The following is a 14,770-nucleotide window of genomic DNA, read 5'->3' as shown; positions in this document are numbered from 1 at the left end:
TCCTAAACTATACACTAATTTTCTGTTTTTTCCCCTTAATATTTAAATTAACATTTCCCCATATTTTGGTACATAAATTCAATTATCCTACCATATTTAAGAAACTGAGTATTTTGTCATTGTAAGATTGGTAAGAACATAAAATTTTCTGAAAGAAAAAACTAGAATATGATTTAGCTTGACAATAAATTATTATTACTTCAAAAAAAAAAAAAACTTTCAAATGGATGTAAGGCAAAAGAAGACCTAAAATCATAGCAATCCTCAAATTATAGGGAATATGAGAGCTACAATATTTTATGACCTGCAATTTCTAAATGAGGTTGTGATTAATTTTAGGTTAAATTTTTTAATTTAAATAATTTGTAAAAACTAAAAGTAGAGTATAATTTGTTCCGATATATATCTTCACCAAATTAAGGTTTAGGATAGTCATGTGGAACATTTGATTAACAGGTATATAAAATTCAACAATATTTGAACGTGAGAATTGGAATCTAATCCAATTAGTTGAGATTACATAGTCTTTAGTATTTTCATATTAACCAATGATGTTAATATCAATAACTCAAATATATGTAATTTTTCTTGTACTTAAAAAAATAGTAATTTTTTCGTAAATAATACAAAATGGCATCGTCTATATAACCAAATTTAATTGTGCTCTTACCTTTTTCAATTTTACTTAAATGTTTTAATTTATTTTAAAAAAAAAGAAGAAGAAGAAGATCATCCATTAGCAAGTTTTATTACAATTAAAAATTACAAAACTTAAAATCAGATAATTTATGCAAATTACCACTAAATTTGGTATCCTAAAATTAATCGTTTAGTTTTAGTTTGTAGTAGACATTTTAATGAAGATTGCATATAGAGGATCTTTGAAAAATAAATGATTTAAGAAGGGAGAAAATTAGGGGAAAATTAAAACTTTTTTAAAAACCGGATAAGAGTAATCAATCCCTAATCCAGATTTGGTATAAGAATTAAGCCTCTTTAACCAAAAATTACAATGAAAACCACTGCCGTAGGGTCGGTCATCACCGCACCCAAATTTGAAAAATCACAGAGTAGAAACAAAGGAAGGAATTTACGAGTGTGGATAAGGAAGAAACCACGCAGCACTCCAATTGAAATTCCCTCTAAATTTTCCAACAATTCTTTCTCTCAATACATATTTATATTCCATTCGCCTTTCAATTTCATTTCTGAATTCCCTCTCCCTCTTGGCCTCCGATCTGCGTCTGTTTTTCCCCGTTCATTTTGCTGGGGTTTTTTTTTTCCCTTCTTTTTTCTTTCTTTTTTGCTTTTTCCAGTCCACTTTCGAGGGGTTTGAAGCTTCTTTTGATTTCTGCTTGTTGTTTTGTTTGTGGGATTTTTAAGGGTTCGGTGGGTTTTCGATCTTGGGTTTTTTGAGACCGATCTTGGACTTATTACTGCTGGTTTTGCGGTGAATGTGGGTGAGTCTTTTCTGAAGATTTAAGAAGTGAAATAGGAGCAAGTAGGAAGAAGAACATGCCTCAAGATCATCCAAAGAAGGTACCTTAATGTTTTTTGTTGTTTTGCGTACTGTTTTGGTGGTTTGAAATGATTCTAGATAATGAAGGAACGAGGAACGTTTTCAATCTTTTATTTGTCCTGGTGTTGAATGAGCTCATCTGTTTTTGGATTAAATTTAGTGTAATGGGTTTTTGTTTGATGTTACTACCAGTTCAATCTTCTTCACCGTAGGGCTATATGCTGCGATTGGTCGGAGTCTGTTGATCCTTGTGAATTGGTTTCTTTGCAGTAGTAGAGTTGTCTCCACAGGGCTTTATATTCTCGAAAGTTCTGTTGATATTACATGAAACAGGGATATTTTCTTGCAGGGGTTAAGGATTTAAAGAGGAAAATGGATGTGTTTTTCCATTTGGTATTTTGTAGTTGTTAGCCATGGGTAGGGCGGATTAGAAAGATATTTGGTGATGAAAAGTTGGCTTGTTTTGTTTGAGATGGGATTCTTATTGTAATTTCCTTTAGGAATTAGGATATAGGACTTGTCCCTTCGGGGACATCCGATAAAATTGGAATTAGGATTTAGGACTTCTTAAGAATTACTCTGTATTTGATCTCACTGTTTTAGTAGCAATTTTTATGTATGACTATCATGTTTTCAGTGGTGATGTATTGGTTTTATTTCCCCCCTATTTTTTGGAACATTTTACTCAATATTGGATTGCAGTTTGTACAGTTTTCTATGATTAGTTTGGTTCAAAACTTAAATACTTTCGTTACAATCATTCTTTATATTCTATTTTTGACTATGTTACATAATTCATTGATCTGTAGGAGGCCAAAGAAATAAACTTTTTTACTGAATATGGGGATGCTAACAGATATAAGATTCTTGAAGTTGTTGGAAGGGGAAGTTATGGAGTTGTTTGTTCTGCTATTGACATGCAAACCGGGGAGAAAGTTGCAATAAAGAGAATTCATGATATCTTTGATCACGCATCTGATGCTATTCGAATCCTTCGTGAAGTTAAGTTGCTTAGATTGTTGCGGCATCCTGATATTGTTGACATCAAACGTATTATGTTACCACCTTCTAAAAAAGAATTTAGGGACATTTATGTGGTTTTTGAGCTTATGGAATCTGATCTTCATCAAGTTATTAAAGCAAATGATGACTTGACGCGTGAACATCATCAATTCTTCCTCTATCAAATGCTACGTGCGTTGAAATTCATGCATACAGGTACTTCAGCTGGTTCATTTTTGTTATAATACATGTGACTGCATGCTTTTGTTTCATTTGTGGCAACAGCGTCAAGTACATATTTCTTTTTCTTTCTTATATTTTGGTTACGGATGGTTTTTTTTTTTTTTTTTTTTTTTTTTTTTTTTTTTTTTTTTTTAAATGGTAATACTGACCTGGTAAAAATCATGTTTGCAGCGAATGTGTATCATAGAGATCTGAAGCCAAAGAATATATTAGCAAATGCCAATTGCAAGCTTAAAATTTGTGATTTTGGACTTGCAAGAGTTGCTTTCAGTGATACCCCAACTACTGTATTTTGGACAGTATGTTATTTATTCTATTACTTGTAAACTATTGATTTGGTTTTCGGTGTTTCTAACTGATGATGTTTGCAGGACTATGTTGCTACTAGATGGTACAGAGCTCCAGAGTTGTGTGGATCGTTCTGTTCCAAGGTAGGCAGTAAACTAATTCACATTGGACACTATCGCTGTTATTGATTTTAATTTATTATTTATTATTTATTTATTTTTACTAATTCTTGCCATTGCTTGACGTAACCATGAACTTGTTTTTTCTTTCAAATTCTTTCCTGGACATTTTGTTTTGATGGTTATGTAAGTTTTCATTACATAGTGAATCAATCTGATAATGCATCATTATGATGACTTATGTTACCTATGTTGTTATTGATTCTCTCTATGTTATAAATAAAAAAAAGTCCCCCCAACCACCATCACTCACAAGGAAAGGCCACAAAAAGGGGAAAAAGGGTCAAATTCCCTTGCAGTCTAAATTTCTTTCCCAAGGTCAACGCACAACATCTTCTAGTGATTACTGGCCATGGTTCAGTTGGACTTACTTTCGTTTTCATCATGTATGAATAGTATGTAATGTGTATAGTGCTTTATAGGAAACAATAATGCATAGATTATAATAATTCTTGTTCAGGGGGGACTATTGAACTGTCCTGGAAGTTGAAATATCTTTCATTCAGGTAACTGTGTCAGGTTATATCTGTTTTCCTGAAGTTTTTGTTTAAAGTTACTATTTTGTTTTTGGTTTTCTAACATTTGTTATCTTTATCCTGTTTATAGTATACTTCCGCAATAGATATTTGGAGTGTTGGCTGCATATTTGCTGAGGTTTTGATGGGGAAGCCACTGTTTCCGGGTAAAAGTGTTGCCCATCAATTGGAATTGATTACTGATCTTCTCGGGACTCCCTCACTGGAAACCATTGCAGGAGTATGTCTTGCTTGCACTTTCTCTATCCTCACCTATTCGTCCATCTCCTGTTTGTTTATTGATTGATCTTTTTTTGTTATTTAGCTTTGGTTATAATAGTCATGTTTTATGTGTATTGTTTAGGTTCGGAATGAAAAAGCCAGGAAATATTTGACAGAAATGAGAAAGAAATCTACAGTGCCATTTTCACAAAGATTTCCCAATGCTGACCCTACAGCCATCCGGTTATTGCAAAGACTCTTAGCATTTGATCCAAAGGATCGACCATCAGCGGTGGAGGTAAAAGTTCTCTATTTTGATTGTTCTTTCACAGATGTGAATCTGGGGATTATTAAGTTGTGGTCAAAGAAATTACTTTCCTCAATTCACTATATTCAATTAAACCCCCTTTCTCATTTATATGTTGACAGGCTCTGGCTGATCCTTACTTTAAGGGCCTAGCCAAAGTTGAAAGAGAGCCTTCTTGTCAGCCAATCGCAAGAGTGGAATTTGAGTTTGAGAGACGGAGATTAACAAAGGATGATGTGAGGGAATTATTATACAGAGAAATATTAGAATATCATCCTCAAATTCGTGAAGACTATTTGAATGGAACTGAGACTGCAAAGCTTCTCTATCCTAGGTTCGTATTAATTTTCTTTTCAACATTATGATTTTCTAGTGATTGTTGAGCTCTTTTTTGCTGATTTTTGTAGTCTATCGTTGTCAGCGTCACAGGTCATTTTAAAAGCCAATTCACCTTCCACAAGGAGAATAATGGTAAAAGCGCACCTGTTTTGCCTCTAGAAAGGAAACATGTCTCCCTGCCACGGTATGTAGTTAGATTTTAAACAATTATTTTTTTCCTTCAATTTTTTCACATGCCTCTTAGGGTCTGTCTAGATTGACTAAAGAAAAAAACGTTTTTTAGAAAAGTCTTTTTATTCAAACTCTTTTTATAAAGAAGTGTTTATACACTTTGAAAGTGTTTCAAAAGCTATTTTGAGGTAATACCGAACACTTCAATTTTTTCTTAAATAACTTATTTTCAAAATTAAACACTTGAAAAGTTAAACCTAACACATCCTTAATCACTCCATTTGCAAGTGTGGAGTTCCTCTTTCCTGCAGTGGGGAGTCTTTTCATGATTGTGCCTTAATTGACATAGCTAAGGAGTCCATATTAATGGGCGGTTAATTGACATAGCTAAGGAGTCCATATTAATGGGCGGGTGTAGTGATTATAAGCTTCGAATCTTAGGTTGTGTTCTTACAGTCTTGCTAACCGTTCCTAGGTCCACTGTTTGCACAAATTTGGTTTCACCTGATCGTGAACCTGTTCGGCGAAATCCCAAAGTCTGTAATAATAGCATGGGATTACCTGATAGAAAATTGGGGGCTCATCCTCCACCTAAAGTGCCAACTGGTATGAACATATTTCTCATTGTTTTTCCCCTCCAAGTTTCTCTTTTCTTTTCATGGACAAATTCTGTTAGTGCATCTTTTGAGTAAGAATCTTGTGTAAGCTTGTGTAATCCAAGATTTATGATCTTTAGCTCTTTCAAGCACAACTACCACTGTGTTACTGATATACTTCTCGGTTTCGTTTTGCTGCAAAACTAGGACGAGTTGCTGGGCCTGTCCTCCCATATGAGCACAGAAACATAAAAGATGTTTATTCGAACCTAACATCCCAAATTAGGAGCTTGGATTTGTGAATGAGGAATTTTCTTAATTCAATCTCTGATTTCCCGGCATTATAATTTGGTGAGAGTTGCACACGGTTGTTTGCTCGCTCTGAAACTAACCATTATTACCCGGCACGAGCAGCAGTAGATCCATAGAATGATTCATCCATTAGGGAACTTAAGAGGCCGCAGCAGGCTAATATTAAGTTGGGAGTGGCAGCCATAGCCATTGCCATTGCCATTGCCATTGCTGCTCATTGAAGTAACTGAGATAGGCATAACCAACAGTAGGGTATTTCTGATTGAAATGAAATTGTTGTAGTTGTAGGGTTATCTCCTCTTTCAAGGGTCTTTTTGTTAAATGCATTTGCTTCTTATCATGCCATGTAATTATATGAACTCCCAATTGCTGTATATACATTTGAATGAAGATTTGTATATTGTAATGTGAGCCAACTATATGTGAATCATAACCAATAAAATGGTGACAAATTGAGATGGCTATGTAAATTGAAATTAGGCTAAACCATATTCTTCAATACCCTTATCTCGTAAGATTTGAGTTTAACTTCTATTTGGTTTCTTGGATTTAAAATATTACACTTTTGTTCTATAATTTTGATTATAATATTTATTTGGTCCTTCGGTTTTCGAATAATTTTACCTTTTGAGTTTTGATTTTAGTTTTCATTTAGTCTTTAAATTTTTAATAATTTTTACTTTTACTACTCATTGGTATATTTGACATTAATTTTTAGTTACTCAATCTAAGGTAATTATGAGGTTTTTTTTTTTTTTTTTTTTTTTGAAAAATAATAGTAATGGATAATTAGTGAAAACTAATTTAGTTATAATTTATAATTATCAATAGACATTAATATTACAATATTAAGGTTAAAAGTATAAATATTGATGTTTTAAGGATCAATTTGAAATATAATTCAATTCAAGAGTAAAAATGTAACCATCTGAAATTCACAAGTAAAGGTGTAACTCTTAGAAATTGAAAGCCTAAATGAAAATTAAATTCAAAATCTAATAACAAAAAAAAATGTTTATTGCAATCTTCTTAGGGGTTGGTTTGGTTTAATGTTTTATAGATATTTAGGAATTAAGGATTTCAGAGAATAAGATTGTTGGGATTCAGGATGACTGTTTTTGGTTGTGTATGAAAATATTATCAGAATTTTATGGAAAAAAATTATCTTTGATTTTAATTTACAAAATTAATCATGGACATCTCTATAAAATTTAATAGATTAATTGATAAACAATAAATTCAATTCAAAGTTTGGAGCAAAATTAATTAGTAACAATCAAATAATAATATTAATTAAATTATCAATTGCATGTATTTGTAAAATGAGTAAATTATAACTAAAGTTATTTGATTACATAATTTGATGTATCAATTTGATCAACTTATATAATTATGATGTATTAATTAATATAATCAAAATTAGTTTGAAAAAATAATTATGACATTTTGTAATTAAAAATTAATGAATTATAATTAATTCATGATAAACTAATTATAATTTTTAAAGAATAATTGCATAAAATATTAATCATAATGATAATTAATTAACTATGTATATAATTTATTAATGAATTGATAGTACTAATGTATCAGTTTTTTTACGAGTTATTGAAAAATAAGTGTGCGCGCATATAATTTATTTATTTATGAAATTGTGATAGTTGAATTCAAGTATTATAATTTAAATTTCAATATAATTTTCTAAATTATAAATTTAATATTTATATATTAATTAATTTAGTAATATATAAAATTAAAGAATAAATTCATATATTAAAAGAGGAGAGAGAATAACATTAAAGAAAACCCACAATTTTGAATGAATGTAAATAATGCATGGGAATAACTTATTTCCATGTCTAAAGTTTTAAAACTTGTACCAATTAAAGGGATGTGTATCCTTTATCTATTTTCGCTCTTATTCCCATTTCAATTCTTTCAATCCAAATATCCCCTTAAGAATAAGTAGATACAACATTACTTTGATATGTTTTAATAATTAAAAGGTTTATGATTTGAATTTTTCTCGAAATTATTCAATAATATTAAGGAAGATAATTGAACTTAAAATACAATAATGATTAAAAAGACGAGACCATATAAATATAAATAGTTGTAGAAAAAATCAAATTATTTTTACACGAGATTTTGGGATGATGATTATTATTATTTTAATGGTGAGAAATGATAGATACAACTTTAAACATCAAAAGTGATGATCAAATAGAACAATTTAAGATATATAGACATCAAATGGTTGTTTAATAGCGAAGTATGATGCTTGTATCGACCATTTGGAAAGTTGTAGAAATTTAGTATATAATTGCTCAAATTCATGAATTATCAATCCAGAAGTCTATGGTTCGAGTTCTACCACTTCTATTATAGTAAAAATATTGTAGATTTGTTACAAAATGTCGTTATTACTTAATTATTAATGTCTTAATTAATTCAACAAATTAAACCATATTTCAAAAACTATTTGGAATTATTTGGGGCGCTGAGTCTTGGGGTTCATATGTCTGTATTTGGGGTGCAGAGTTATTCGGCCTGAATTCATATGTCAGGGATATCTGGTTCTTTTTTATCAGTAATTTTACCCATCTTTGTTTGAATAAAATATATTGTAATTTTTTCTTTTAATTGTTAAAAATTTTCTTTCTTTCTTTCTTTCTGGACAACAACAATTAATCCATTACATTTCTTGGAGAAATATGATTAAATAAAATGAAAAATCAAAGAGGAGTCAAAACTTTTGATTCCTAGTTTTTCTCTATGAATTTCATTATCATCTTATTATTTTTCTTCTTTTTCATGTTGTTGCTCTATACTTTTACCATGTAATAATTTTTTATAAATTAAATCTCTCTCATCAACTCAGTAGCCAATGAAATGTCACCACATTTCTTCAGCAATTTCATTTTTAATTCCTCTAAATTTGGAGGATCATCAGAGAAAAAAAACTCTATTTTTACTAATTCTTGCAAGGAAATATTCCATGAATTTTTTTTTTCATTTTATGTTTTTTTTTCGTATGTTACATACTTTTCAATTACATACTTACTTTTCTTCTAAATATTCTTAACACTCATTTGCTATGTGAATTCAATTAAATAAAAATAATTTTTAAATAATTTTTCACATATAAATATTGCACTTAATACATACAAAATAATATTTTTTTTATATAATCAACAACCCTACAACATATTTTAACAGTCATTAGTCTTATAATAGTCGGAGGTGGTTGTCGAAGTTGATTGTCGAGGATGCTTTCACAGGAGTTTGTAGTCGGAGGTGGTTGGCGGAGCCTAAAGTTAGTCGCATGAAGGTGGTATTGGAGTTACTTGTCGAAATTCATAATCGGAGGTAGTTTTGAAATCCCGATGTTGGTCGGACGAAGGTGGTCGTCGAAGTTGATCATCGAAGATGATTTTTATCGGAGATTTGTAGTTAGAGGTGGCTATCGGAACTCGAATGTTAATCACATGAAGATGGTATTAGTTGGTTGTCGGAGTTTTTCGTCGGAGGTGGTTTTCAAAATTAGTTATCAGAGTTTGTTGTCGGAGCCTGAAATTGTTCATCGGAGTTGGTAGCGCGAAGGTGGTCGTTGAAATTGAGTCAGCAGAGGTGGTTGTCAAAGCTTGGAATTGGTTGTCGAAGTTAGTCGCGTGAAGGTTGTCGAAGCTCGGAGTTGGTTGTTGGAACTGTCATCGAAGGTGGTTGTCAAAGTCTAGATTTTGTTGTCAGAGTTGTTATCGGAGGTGGTTGTTAGAGCAAGGAGTTAGTTCCCAGAATGCGACATTGGCTAGTGGGTGAAGCCATTTAAAACATTGAAAAATGGAGAGTTGGTGGGCCAAATAATGGATTGTACACCATCTCAACTCATATTGGTAAGTCAAACACTCCTCAAAACAATGATAGTTAAAATATATATTCACTACGAAAAAGTTGAGGCTTTATTAATTTTTTTAAAACTACTTAAAAGACATATTTCAACCTTGTTTATAAATTAAAGACTGACCAAGGGCGACCAAAGTTGATTGTTTCCAAGTTTACGGAAAAATCCATTTTAATCTTTGAAGTATGGAGTGGTATCGCTATTACTAAACCGAGGAATTCACCGAAATCACAGAAATGGGAAATTTGGATATCCCCATTTCTGATCGCCAATTAAAATTAGAGGCGGCAGTAGATGGCTTCAGCTCCACCACTAAACTCCGAAGAAGCTGTAGATTTGTCGCCTACTTACAAGGCGCTTAGGCTTCATACGCGGACCGTGGTTGCTTCTCAAACCAAAACTACTTTCTCTTGGTACGAGAGCCACCTACCTCATAACTTCCCCTTCATTTAGCTACTGATAAGAAAATAAGAGACCCCCTATGTGGGCTTCTTCTATCCACTCAATTTAGTTCCCACTTGTAATCTATCACTCTCTTCTAAATCGGTTAATTTTAATGTTAATGACCATTGGGTTCTCTTTTCTTCCTTCTACTTTCATACCCATCTCTTATTTTGTGCGCATTAAGTGTTTGATGATTTGTCTATGAGAAGTTGAGCGGATTTTTTGAGCTGGGTTTTGTTTATTTTAGCTTGACATTTGGTGGTTTTAGATTTCTGGGTCTGACTAGGAACGATGTCTGTCATATGCCAGAGTCTTGATTTTGGAAGGCATGTTTTGGATTATGTTGCTTGTGGTTGTTCTTCCAATACTCCATTGGATCCACATACGGTCAGGAGTCATGTCAAACTGTCTACTAAGGGTAGAAAGAGGCGACACCAAGCTCGAACTTTGATTTGTTCTCGACGAAAGGTTGGGCAGTGCAGAGTGTTTTCAACTACGAAACCAGAAACTGTTTTGAATGGCAAGTGAACTTTTGGGTTTTGGCAGCTCCATTATCTCATTGGTTGCTTGCGAAAGCTTGCGGTAATAGCTTTTGTCTGTTTCTATTTTATTTTATTTTTTTTTTTTTTTGCTAAAACAGGCATTACTGGTGGTCCTCAATCATTCTTGGAACTGAGGAGGGAGCCCAGAAGCCCAATCTCGTCGACAAGTTTGTTTGAAGTCGTAGCCGATGATCTCCAGAAGCTTAACCAAAATCTTCTGTCTGTAAGTGGCGGCGAACTTACACTGTATTATGTAGATTTGGGATTTGCTGCTGAGTTTGCATTCTATGACTGATTATCATTATCATTATCATTGTCATTATTATTATTATTATTCTCTAACTCCTTTTGAGTTGAAGATACTATAGCTTCTGATGTTGGCCTCTATTTCCTAAATTTTGGGAAACTTCCTCTAATCTGAACTTTACTTCTTTGTACCATGTTTTTATGTAGTATATAACGAGGGAGATGTTAGTTTCAAATTTTTGTCCGCAATGTATTTGGTCTGAAATCCACCGATAAATTGTGCAGATTGATGAAGCAACTCGAAAGATAAATATATAAGCAAAATTAAATTGCGGAAAATTTGATTACAGACAATTTTTAACATTTCCTTGTAGCTAGATCAAAAAAGGCATGCTTGGTTGAGTTTGGGAACTATTTTCAGTACAGCTAAATCAGTTTTTGGAAAAAAGTTTAATGAAAGCATAGAATTTGTGAGGGCATTCATATAAAAAGGTTTTTGATGGAGTTGAATGATTTCAATAGAAAAAAGTTGTGCTTATCATCAGTACAAGAAACATGTGGTGGATGGATATCAGAACGAAATTGGTATTTCATCAAAGAAAGTCTTGAAAAGGAATTGTTTGTTGGACATTTTGAAGCACAAGTTTGGGTTCATTAATAAATATGTACAACTGAAATCAAGTAGTTTTACCCTTTTGATGTTCTTATAAAAAAAATAATAATAATTTGAGTAGTAATTCCCACTAGAATTTTCCTGTTATCTTATTTGTACTACTCGCTGTTATTTCATTAATTTATGAAATCAGCTCTTGTACACTTCTTTTATTTTCGTTTCCTAACAGCCTCAATAATATTCTTGTTTGCAAAGTATTATGTTTTAGTAGGACTGTACATGTTTGAGTGCTGATTGGAAAAACACCAATGTTGTGCGCTTTCTTATTTCTTCTTTTCAACATTTTTTCATCAACAGATTGATAATGGATCGGAACCTTTGCCATTCCTTTTTGTGAATTCTGGATCAAGTATTAGGATAGGTGTCCCATGTCGAGGATGGCTATATATTTCTTCAAACTTCACATCACATACTCATCAAATTGCTTACACAAGAGTTAATGTTATCAGTTTAAATTTTCAGACTTGTTTATTAACTTGATCTGATGGCTTTTCCTGTGCGTTGGGCTTCTGCCATTTCACAATCAAATGAACACTGTTTTGAGAATAGTGTTTTAGAAGTCTTCATGTTCTGACATGTTGATCACGTCTAATGTGGAATTCTGTAATACTATCTATCCTCTTTATCAAAAATGATTTCATTTAGAATATGATTTTATTATTTCAACGCTTAATTTTAAGTCTTAAAGCTCTTAAGTCATGCAACTAACGGAAATGCCCTGCAGATGGTTGGTAAGGAGAACCCAGCCCTGGTATCTGCTGCTCAGCGGATATTTGGTGCTGGAGGGAAGAGGATGAGACCAGCTCTAGTATTCCTGGTGTCAAGAGCAACGGCCGGACTGGTTGGGTTAGAGTGAGTAATTTCTACCAGACAAACACATTCCTCAAAATCTGAACCTATTATCGAATTGACAAAAATTCGATATTAATTTGTTTTGCATTGCCTCCAGGGAACTCACTGTGGAGCATCGGCGTTTGGCAGAGATCATTGAAATGATCCATACTGCAAGCTTGATACATGATGATGTCTTAGACGATAGTGATATGAGGAGAGGTATGCCGCTTTCACGGAAATTCTTTTCGATGCTTTCTCCATAAATTGTTGAATTCCTATGTCTGTTTAATATCTACGTAATAAGAGTGAGTTTGGTATGAGTCTCAAATGATGAAAATTGTTTAATGTTTTTAGTGAATTTAAAATGTTTCCTCTCCGTTACTGGGAAATGGGCATTAGAGGGCCATCTTCTCTTGGGTCTGAATTCATTCTATTTGTTTTCTTCTTCTTCATCCCCGTTGAGGCTGTGATCTTGTAAGGATCCCGATTCTAAGAAAACATTAAACTATATTACAATATCATAGAAGAACTACAATATAACAAATATTCTTTCGATCTCTCTCACACTCTGTCCACTATGTATAATCCTAAAACCATGATGTCAATTTCCTCCTCCCCCCCACCCCCTTCCCCCCACAAACCTGAATTTCCTTTATTTATAACAAAATCCTCCCAACACTCTCCTTGTTAATTACAAACCTACACTTAATATCTAATAATATTCCCACTCCTATCCTAACTGTCCTCTCACAGATTCATCATGGAACTCTGTAACTCTGGAGAAAAGACTGCCTGGAATCCTCATTGTTCTGTTTACCCAAATGACAACATATCTATCTCAAGCTCTTGGCAGACATGCCGTCAGTTTGAATGTTTAAATGATGATGATATTATGGTTGTTTCATCACTTGTTTGCCATGCCAGTACTTCTTCCTCGTTTGGAGACAAGTGACTACAGTAACTTATTAGTTGCTCAGAAACAAATAATTTAAGTTTATTACCAAATACATATATGATTACCTGCCTTCAATACCTTTTCAGGATATAATTTTGTTAGGATAGAAGTGTTGGTTACTGAAAGGTAGAGAAGAGCATCAAGTGATAGAATAAGTTTAATAATGTGGTGTAAAGTTTGAGATTTTCTGAAAGGATGAGACTTCCAAGTTTCTCCATCTCGCCTTTTTCTCATACGTTTGCAATGTGTCACTTTATTTACGGCTTCCCCTTGGCCCCTACAACTTCCATTAGCTCAGCTGCATATATTTTGTCCTGATGGTTAAAGCTGTTTGTTCCAGGGAAGGAAACCTTGCATCAATTATATGGTACCAGAGTGGCGGTGCTGGCTGGAGATTTCATGTTTGCACAGTCATCGTGGTGTCTTGCTAATCTCGAAAACCTTGAAGTCATTAAGCTTATCAGTCAGGTAAATTTGGTTCCCATTTACTTAGTAAGTCTGTAATGTCCTGTCAATGTTTATGTACCGATTAATTGAATTTGGTGATCTTTAATGACTGTATGAAGCATCGGAATACCTGAATCTTGATTTGTAAATCAACCCCTAGCTTATGTAAGTTTCAATTAGTTCTATTGCAGGTTATTAAAGATTTTGCAAGTGGTGAAATAAAGCAGGCATCAAGCCTGTTTGATTGTGAAGTTGAACTGGAAGAATATTTGATCAAAAGCTATTATAAAACAGCTTCCTTAATTGCTGCCAGTACCAAAGGTGCTGCAATATTTAGTGGGGTTGATCGTGATACGACTGAGAAGATGTATGAGTATGGAAGGAATCTTGGTCTCTCATTCCAAATTGTCGATGACATATTGGACTTTACACAATCAACAAAGCAGCTTGGGAAGCCGGCGGGAAGTGATCTGGCTAAAGGAAATCTTACAGCCCCAGTTATATTTGCTCTGGAGAGAGAGACGAAATTGAAAGACATCATCGAATCGGAATTCAGTGAGCCGGGGTCTCTCGAAGAAGCCATCCGCATAGTCAAGAGCAGTGGTGGCATTGAAAGAGCGCAGGAATTAGCTAAACAAAAGGCTGATCTTGCTATCCAAAACCTTCAATGCCTTCCACAAAGTGCCTTTCGGTTCGCGCTTGAGGATATGGTAACGTTTAATCTAGAACGGATCGATTAGTTTAGTTTAAGGAAAATATACTTGGAATTTGATCAAAGGATACAGTCTGGCGCAATCCCTCGGAAATCATGAAAAGAGACTACACCTTTTGCCATCACACAAGCTCTGGTATGTTACTGGTTGGTTGGGTTGTTGTATATTGGTTGAACATGTTGAGCTGAAAATAACTGCTCATGGTATCATATTGAATTATAGATTTGATGCAAGTTGTTCTGACATGGAATGTCTGTTTCTGATAGCTTCTGTAATCTGTATACTAAATTCTAATAAAATTTATACATTTTCTTCCCTTTCA

General features: G+C 33.2%; 2 protein-coding genes across 2 annotated transcripts; both read left to right on the top strand.

Moving 5' to 3' along the window:
- The first annotated feature begins 965 nt into the window (after positions 1–965).
- LOC120082135 (mitogen-activated protein kinase 19-like) lies at positions 966–6,179 on the top strand. The gene is made up of 10 exons (XM_039037379.2): positions 966–1,539; positions 2,329–2,737; positions 2,936–3,063; positions 3,136–3,195; positions 3,838–3,987; positions 4,111–4,266; positions 4,398–4,609; positions 4,697–4,798; positions 5,261–5,391; positions 5,589–6,179. Exons 1-10 carry the CDS (start codon positions 1,516–1,518, stop codon positions 5,681–5,683), a joined length of 1,467 nt encoding a protein of 488 aa, XP_038893307.1. The 5' UTR covers positions 966–1,515; the 3' UTR covers positions 5,684–6,179.
- Positions 6,180–9,828: 3,649 nt separating this feature from the next.
- Positions 9,829–14,770, top strand: LOC120086134 (solanesyl diphosphate synthase 1, chloroplastic-like). Its single transcript, XM_039042601.2, has 6 exons — positions 9,829–10,558; positions 10,679–10,803; positions 12,224–12,351; positions 12,449–12,552; positions 13,629–13,756; positions 13,927–14,770. The coding sequence occupies exons 1-6, from the start codon at positions 10,330–10,332 to the stop codon at positions 14,473–14,475; spliced, it is 1,263 nt and encodes a 420-aa protein (XP_038898529.1). The 5' UTR covers positions 9,829–10,329; the 3' UTR covers positions 14,476–14,770.

Source organism: Benincasa hispida, chromosome 1 (assembly GCF_027475165.1).
Source record: "Benincasa hispida cultivar pf3 chromosome 1, pf3_genome.v1.1, whole genome shotgun sequence".
NCBI classification, from domain to species: Eukaryota; Viridiplantae; Streptophyta; class Magnoliopsida; order Cucurbitales; family Cucurbitaceae; genus Benincasa; species Benincasa hispida.
The sequence above is the reverse complement of the archived record's forward strand: the minus strand, read 5'-3'. Positions and strand labels throughout refer to the sequence as shown.

What these genes read in the sequence shown, in the direction of transcription:
- LOC120082135 (XM_039037379.2), top strand. Translation starts at nt 1,516, where the DNA reads ATGCCTCAAGATCATCCAAAGAAG. An exon ending in CTCAAGATCATCCAAAGAAG is followed by an intron (nt 1,540 to 2,328) that starts GTACCTTAATGT and finishes ATTGATCTGTAG; the next exon opens with GAGGCCAAAGAAATAAACTT. An exon ending in GTGGATCGTTCTGTTCCAAG is followed by an intron (nt 3,196 to 3,837) that starts GTAGGCAGTAAA and finishes TCCTGTTTATAG; the next exon opens with TATACTTCCGCAATAGATAT.
- LOC120086134 (XM_039042601.2), top strand. Translation starts at nt 10,330, where the DNA reads ATGTCTGTCATATGCCAGAGTCTTGATTTTGGAAGGCATGTTTTGGAT. An exon ending in TTAACCAAAATCTTCTGTCT is followed by an intron (nt 10,804 to 12,223) that starts GTAAGTGGCGGC and finishes AATGCCCTGCAG; the next exon opens with ATGGTTGGTAAGGAGAACCC. An exon ending in TCATTAAGCTTATCAGTCAG is followed by an intron (nt 13,757 to 13,926) that starts GTAAATTTGGTT and finishes GTTCTATTGCAG; the next exon opens with GTTATTAAAGATTTTGCAAG.